General features: G+C 50.5%; 1 protein-coding gene across 1 annotated transcript in view; it reads left to right on the forward strand.

Moving 5' to 3' along the window:
* The window catches only part of LOC112549714 (myosin-11), a 37,410-nt gene that overhangs the window by 21,099 nt on the left and 8,341 nt on the right, over window positions 1–7,970 (forward strand). Inside the window, exons 18-23 of the mRNA XM_025199880.1 lie at window positions 83–165; window positions 523–685; window positions 1,624–1,665; window positions 3,637–3,768; window positions 4,455–4,528; window positions 6,704–6,788. Of these exons, the coding sequence (XP_025055665.1) occupies window positions 83–165; window positions 523–685; window positions 1,624–1,665; window positions 3,637–3,768; window positions 4,455–4,528; window positions 6,704–6,788 (579 nt within the window). The remainder of the gene's footprint in view (window positions 1–82; window positions 166–522; window positions 686–1,623; window positions 1,666–3,636; window positions 3,769–4,454; window positions 4,529–6,703; window positions 6,789–7,970) is intronic.

Consider the following 7,970-nt stretch of genomic DNA (forward strand, 5'->3'; position numbering starts at 1 on the left):
TAGGGAAATTAGCAGTTGTGAGATGCAATTGCCTCCCTCCCTGACTCATCCAAAGGGCATCTTTATATTTTCTTTCCATCAGATCACCTTCCCAGCAGAACCTGGGGACACTGCGGCAGCTGCTGTAGAGACAGATCACCCTGTGTCTTCTCCACAGCACCGTTTGTGAGTCTCTCTGTCTCTTGAGTGTCCATCAGTTTTGTCTTGCCTGCTTCTTTCTTACCCTAGCCACCAGGCCCCACCCCATTCCCCAGCCGGTACTCCCACAGCCAGTTTTGTCTTTTGGCCATCCAGCACTCAGGGAGGAGAGAATGGGAAAATAGAGGCCTGGGAAGAAACTGAAAGTGGATCCATTTTTCCCCGTTCATGGGCTCTTAAACTCCTGGTCTCCCATTCAGGGAAGGCAAAGAAGAATCAGGAAGGGACCTGCTTTTAAACAGGGGCAGAGGCAGAGTGCAGGTTTGTGTAGGCATGCAGCCAGAACAAGGATCCTGTCCACTAATGGAGTCCCCTTTATCTCAGTTCCCAGATTTCAGATCCTCACAGAGAACTGTTGGTGATGGAGAGCTCCTGGGGCATGAGGGACTCAGGGAGCCTGTCAGAGATGAAGAGTCTGCAGCAGGAGCTCCAGAGGCAGGTGGCATCCCAGCAGGAAAAGGAAGAGCTGATCTGGGCTCTGAGAGAGGTGCTGTGCTCTTTACAAACCCACTAGGCATGGCCACATGGCAGTGTGCTCCCATCTACTTGCTCTCCATACATCAGTCCATGAAAAGAGATGGTGAAGATACCCCTGGCTGCTCCTGAGCATGCTGGAAACTTAGGTCCTGAGCATGGTACCCCTCAGGGCATCCCCTCAGGGCATCCCCTCAGGGCATCCTAATTGCCTCATTTCAGGGTTGATGAGGACATAATGAAAGCAGATGGGCATGGTTTATTCCCCAAGCAGCCTGCTACCATGTTGTAGACATACCCAGTATGGACAGGCAGCAGCTCCAGGGGGCAAGATGTGGGTGGAAATCTCAGAAGGCTGGTGGTTCTCATGGCATGTGACACCTTCTCATTGGTCCCTGCTTAGGGATAGTTGAAAAAATGTCATCTCCTCAAAGTGGCATCTAGCCTACACATGCTTCTATCACTGATGGAAATCCACTGACAACAGGGTTGCCATGGGCTTGTACTGGTGGGACAGAGAGTAGCATCTGGGCCTCTGTCTAAGGAGCTTCTCTTCATGATCAGGTTGGGGGTGGTACTGAAGAACCTAATACACAAGAAGGGGAAGGTAGCAGTGACCAAGGAAAACCTGAATCCTCCTCACTGCTGGGAGATGAGCAAAGAGGGTGATTTGGTCTGTAGCTGCATTCCCTGGATTGAGAACTTTTTGTCCTGATGCTCTTCATCCTGGACTTCATGATCCTTGTTGCCCCAAAGGACTGCAGCCATCACTGAAACTCAGGGCATAATCGAGATGTGTGTATCTCAGTGGGAAATGCTGAGGATTGAATGCACTTGGGTGTCAGCTACCCACTTTCCATAAAGAGAACTACCCCTTGGCGAGGGCTAGGAGCAGTGTGAAAGTGTATGGAGACAGGTATGGAGGATAAGTCTCTTTTCCTTTACTGTTAGGAACTGGAAGAACTGAAACAAAGGAAGTCTGGAGACCTCAAGGTGAGAATATTAACCTTGAAGCTTTAACATACTTGGAGTGACAGGATGAAAGGCACCATCTCAGCTGTGCCCACAGTATCCAGTCATTCATCCTTGCCATATGTGGCCTGTAGGTCCTCAGAGAAGTGGGCACTTGGTTGTATCCCTGGCACTCTCAGGGACACCACTTTCAAGCATACCCCATGTATCTGCTGCCACTTGATTGTGCCAAACCCAGAAATGAGGCAGTGAGGCTGCCCCAGGGTGCCTAAGAGTGGCCGTGTGGGGCACCTGCAGAGCAGGATCACTGCCACATTTCTAGGTGTGAATGGAAGTAGGTGGATGTGGTGTCCTGAGAAGCAGATATCCCTGGTGCTATGGATGTGGTGTGGGTGCATCCTTAATGTCCTGATTGATCAAAGCATCTGGTCATCAGGAAACGAGCAGAGTCCCATTTTACACCAACTGAAGGTCTGGCCCAATAAAATCCATTCATTCTTCATCTATTAGCCTTAATAGGGGTATTTCTGTTTGGTGCTCTGTGTTTGGGGTCAATTTATTTCTCTGAGGACTTCTCTCATGTCTATAGTATCCATGCACTTCACAATCTCTGATGTGTTTATCCTCACAACACTCCCTTCAGGCAGGGCTGGGTTATCCTCATTGAACAGATAGGAAGCTTGAGCGCAGAGAAGATAAGTGACTTGCCTAAGATCAACACAGGAAGCCTGTAGCTGAGCAAATACAAGCCAGGTTTCCCCAGTCTTAGGCTAAAGCCTGAGCTCCTGGACTTTCTGTCCCCTTGTGTGTGTGTGTGTAGTGTGGGGAGGGATTCTTTTGCATTGAACCTGATGGGATAACTAGAAAACATGAATATGTTTCTTGCTTCCCCATGAACCCAAAGACATTAACCATCTAATAATCCCACTCACCATAGAGTCTCCCCTTATTTGCTAAGTAATCCAGGAACTAGACAGAAGGCCTTGGTAACAGGACCTGATGACTGGAACAGGCAACATTGGCTTGTCCTTGTTAGGAATATTTGATGGCCCTCGGTGCTATTGGAATAACACGTGGCTTCCCTTCCAGAGGACTTCAAATATTAGGCTGCCATTTTGTTGTCCATGACCATCCAGTCCTTTAATATGCCCCCACACAGGTACTGGGGATCCCATTGTACAATCAACACCTTTAGCCTTTACGGTACGTTATGGGAGTGTCTCGGAGACACATTCCTAGTCAGGGAAAGTTTTCTGAGGGTCAGCAGTTCTTCATGGGTAGGATTTTCCTTGACTAAATAGATCCTGCTGCAAACTGCTGCTGTGTAAAGACTCATGGGCAGTCAGTGAGTGAGGAACCCACCTTCCTTTTCTACTGATACCACTTTCTCTAAGGCAGTGCTTCCCAAACTTTTCCTCAGCATGATCCCATTTATGGCCCCATTTCCTCAGCTTGGCCCCTTACTCCCAACCCACAGCCCCCCACCCCTGCAACCCCATCTGCTGATGTTGCAACCCCCATTTGGGGTCACAACCCACAGTTTGCTAACTGCTGCTCTAGGGGGTGGCAGGTGGTTAGGAGTGTTATGAGCTGGCATGACTTAGCCATGGATTATCTTGAGTTTGATGCTACCAGAGTTTGGCTCTGGAGTTTGATGCTACTCTGTCGGTTGACATTGGCTGATGTGGACATTTGCGAGCTAAGAACACATTAAGTTGGCCAAGTCCAATGATGGGGTCAGTGGGGAACCTACAGTTAGGGCAACACCTGTTGCTTGACCTTGAATAGAGCAGCCTGTGTTGTGAAACCAGGAGCCAGCGGTGGTTTGAGTGTTGCACCTGTTTCTAAAGCCCATTGGTGTGATATCTGCAAGCTGTTACACAAATGCATGTGGACGTAGAGTGTCCCCTGCGGGCCTCTGGCTCCCTGTTCCTCCTGCCCTGCTTATTATTGAAGGGGAATCTTACCAGTGTTTTGTGCACTGTGATTCAGGCCTCCCTGGAGGAAGTAGATACAGAGCTGGTTCTGGTCCAAGAAGAGCTTCAGAAGGTTTGGGGCATGCTGAAAACACGTGACATGGAGCTGGAAGAACAACATCTAGAACTCGAATCTGCCAGAAGCCAGGTACAGAACCTGCCAAGGATGTGATGCCCCACCCAGGGGGAGCTCTCTGTGTTTCAGTGGCACCTGCAGGCCTCATTGCAACCTGAGTCCCATTGTGCTAGGTGCTGTAGAGACACATCAAGAGAAACAAACCCTGGCCCAAACAGCTTACCGTCTCAATAGGAAAGGCAGAGAGAGGATGGGGAGAGGAAACAGAGGCACAGATAAGGGAAGTGAGTTGCCCTGTAGGTCAGCCTGAAAAAAAACTCAGGGCTCCTAAGTCCCGGTCCAGTAGCTCTTCCATTAGACCACACTGGCTTTCCCTCTCACAGGGACTCACTGACCACTGGTGTTTGTTTCTGTGGCAGCATGTGAATGGTTCAGCTGCCTTACCAAGCTACAAAGTCTAGGGTTCTCTGCACATCCCTGGCAAACGATGGAATTAGGCAGTTACTTGTTAGTCAAGGTCTGCCTCAGCCCCAGTTTGATCCACAGTCTTCACTTGAAAAGGCCCCAGACTTCAGCTAATTATGTAGCAGCAAAGACCCGGATAGGGGTGCCTGGTAGAGAGAGACAACAGCCCCTAACCAGCCAAAGCAATGATACGACAGGACTCATCCATCAGAGCCTGTCCCCTATGGTAGGGGGCAGGTATGAAGCAGGTGACTTCAGAGACTGACACTAAGCTCTCTCCTGTCTGTTGCCAGTACACGGAATGCAGCTCGGAGAAGCTGAGACTGGAGCAACTCGTGACCTCTCTGGAGCAAGAGCTGGCTGAGAAGTATGTAGTTGGCAGGCTTTGCTGTTGGGGCAATGAGGTGCCAAGTGTCCCCCCTTGCAGAGTTGCATGTAGCACTCAGTCATGTGAGCCACTACTCCATCTCCAGTGTGGAGACTTGCCAACAGTACATGTCCATGGACCAAATTCATCCATGGCATAACTCCACAGAGTCCAATGCAGTCGCACCAGGGATGAATCTGGTCTGTAAATGGATACCTCCAACCCCTACTCCTCCCCTCCACCCCTATGGTTCAGTGGCAGGATTATGCAGACCTGCAGTGAGATGTGGAGGTGAGTGTGTATGTGTGTCCTTTGATCTCAATCCCCCTGGTCTGGCTCAGTCCCCCTGGCCTGGCTCTGCATAGACCAAAGCTGTGCCCCTCAGGGGCTGTGTGAACATCCCCTGAGGGAACATCTCCCTCATGAAGATAGTGGAGACAGACTTGGGAAAGAAGTGGACTATCCCACTGCGGATAGACATTCCTGTGCCTCCTTCCGGATGCTGCAGTCACCTTAGGAATAGCAGCATCACTGGGGCCCTGATGCCAGGAAAGGATGTGGGGATATGGAGCAGAAGCCAAGAGTTTGGGGCAGGAAGGGTGACCTGGGGACTGGGGTTCAGGGTTGTGGTTCAGACCAAAGATATTCCTGCTCTGACAGTCAGAATGAGGGGGTTTCTCTGATTGTGAACGGGTGGCAATCTTCTTGAGCACGTACCAAAAAGCTCCTGGGAGCCACCACTTGTACAGAAACCAAGAAAGCTAACCTTGCAATCAGCGCTGGGAAAACCAGTCCCCAGGCGACTTCACTAGAAGCTTAGTGAAGCTAAGCATCTCAGCAGGCAGCTGTCTCTCTGGACCCATGAGCCTAGAGTTGGATTTGAGACATACCCTCCAAGGTGCTCCCCTGCTGGAATCAATGTAACCAAGCTGTCTCTCATATGGGACTCATGTACCTAACTAGAGATGAGTCATCTCTCTGGAAGTCTCCATACAGTTCCTGCCCTTTAGATACGCCCAAAGTGCCAGGCTGTGCCAGGAGGGTGGTTCGTTCCAATTCCGGGTAAAAAGCAAACACTTCCAGAATAAGCAGAAGGCTGTCCAAGAGAATCCTGCCACGTGGGAGCCCTGGGCTGAGGATGCCCTACTCTGGCTTCTCCAGAAGCTGAGAATGAGAGTATTGCAGCACAGATGGGAACTGCTGTGAGTCAATGCATTAGATTTAAAGAGCAGAGTGTGGCACCCAGAGCTGCCAGGTTGAGGGCTGGATTGTGGCCTGTAATGACAGCCTTATATTGGGTATGAGCTAGGAGCTTGTGCTTCCCAGACCTCCAGAGAGCAGGAGAGACAAGATGAATCCCACCCTTTTTAGGAGGGGTGGTAGGACCTAGGGTAGTGCTAGCCCAGTGAAGTCCCTGCACTGCTGAGGCTGGATTGGGCCATCGGGAAGCTGTGAAAGAAGGGTAGAGGTGAAGAAAAGCCTAATGAGAGCCCCCCTGCCCCTTCCCTCCCACAAAGCATCCTTGCATTAAGGCAATGCCTTATGTCTGCCCCATAGTCCTCCCCAGCCCCCTCAGGGATCTGCTAGACTGCTGTATTTTTAATCTGGCTCCAAGTTGTGCCACATTCCCTTTCTCCTTGGAGAGCTGCCTTTCCTCTCCACATCTCCTGCATGGGTCAAGGGCCCCTGGAAAGAGGTGTGGTGCTGCAGAGGTGGCCGACTTTCCTCCCAGTCCTCATGGGACCTGTGCTTGGAGAGTCCTGTGCACTGATTTCTGGGGCATGGTCAGACCCCCTTGAGCCCAAGGATCCTTCTGGTGGCCAGGCCTTGCAGGATGGGTTTTCCTGGCTTCTGTACACATGGTGGCTCCCAGAAGGCATGCCACCTTTCCCTTCATTGCTACCTGCATAGTGATCTGTCCCTCACCAGATGTTGTGGTCACTTCAGCTGCCTCTGTTAGCATCCTTCTGTTAGCACTCTGCATACCATTTTTGGAGCACCTCTCCATCCCTTTGGTCTATAGAGTCAATTGGGTGGTAGGGGACTGGAGTCTCTTGAGGCAGAACTGATCTGCCAGGTGCATGGTCATGGACACTGCCATATAAATGAACGTGCAGCAGTGGGGACAATGGAGGTCGGTGTTCAGGGAGCTAATGCAGAGACTTGTTTTTGCAGAGAACAGGCCTTAAGGCACCTCAGGCAAGCGAAGCAGATGGAGAAAACTGAGCTGGAGATTAAAGCCTCTTCATTAGAGCAGAAGGTAACTCGTGGGAAGGGCATGGGATCTGAGACATGTGTGTACTACCTGCAGGGGTACTCTACGGAAACCAGCTTACATATGTGTGTTCTGTATACATGATACCTCATAGAAAGGTGCATGTGAACTGAGGGGTGTGTGTATCTTGTGTGTAGCAGCTCTTCAGGGAAATCTCATTCATGCTGCATATGTTTGTGCATGTATTCTTTATGTAGGGTATTTCCAAGAAAGCCTTATGTAAACTGGAGCGGGGGTGGGTGTGCATACACACACGTGTGCATTGCATCAATACTCCAGGGAAGGACACATGATCTGGTGTGTGAGCATCAATAAATTCACACCACCATTTTAGTGCACAGGCAAGACTAGATTCTCCCTTACAGCCTCATCTTCCATAATCAACAACTTCACACTGTAGCTACCATTTTCCAAAGGACTTTGCTTGTGGTCAGATTTTTGAGGGCTCCAAACCCACAATATTCCCAGTCAGGGCTGGATTTCTGGATTTTTTAGCTCTTCTGAAAACCTGGCCACTTATTTTAGTATCCAAATGGGAGCTCAATCTTTTTGGTCTTGAAGAACCCCTCAATGTTGTCCACATCCCTCTTGAAGTGGGGTGCCCAGAACTGGACACAATACTCCAGCTGTGGCCTGACCAGTGTCGCATAGAGGGGGAGGATCACCTCCTTGGCCCTACTTGAGATGCACCTGTGGATGCACGATAGGGTTCGGTTAGCCCTGCCAACCGTGACCTCGCATTGTCGGCCCATGTTCATCTTGGAGTCAATGATGACTCCGTGCTCTCAAGAAGGGAGTTTCCCATCTTATAAGTGTGCTGCCGGTCACTACTGCCCAAGTGCAGCACCCTGCACTTGTCCGTATTGAAACGCATCCTGTTTTTGTTAGCCCACCCTTTCAACCTACCTAGGTCTTTCTGCAGTCTTTCCCTCCCTGCTAACGTGCCCACCTCACCCCACATTTTGGTATCATCAGCAAATTTGAACAGGTTGCTTTTCACCCCATCGTCCAAATTGCTGATAAAGAAACTGAACAGTGCGGGCTCAAGGACTGAGCCCTGGGGGACTCTGCTGCGCACTTCCCCCCAGCCTGAATATGACCCATCCACCACCACCCTCTGAGTACGACCCTTCAGCCAATTAGCAATCCATCTGACCGTGTAGGCAT

This window comes from Alligator sinensis, unplaced genomic scaffold (assembly GCF_000455745.1).
Source record: "Alligator sinensis unplaced genomic scaffold, ASM45574v1 scaffold1097_1, whole genome shotgun sequence".
Lineage (NCBI taxonomy): Eukaryota > Metazoa > Chordata > Crocodylia > Alligatoridae > Alligator > Alligator sinensis.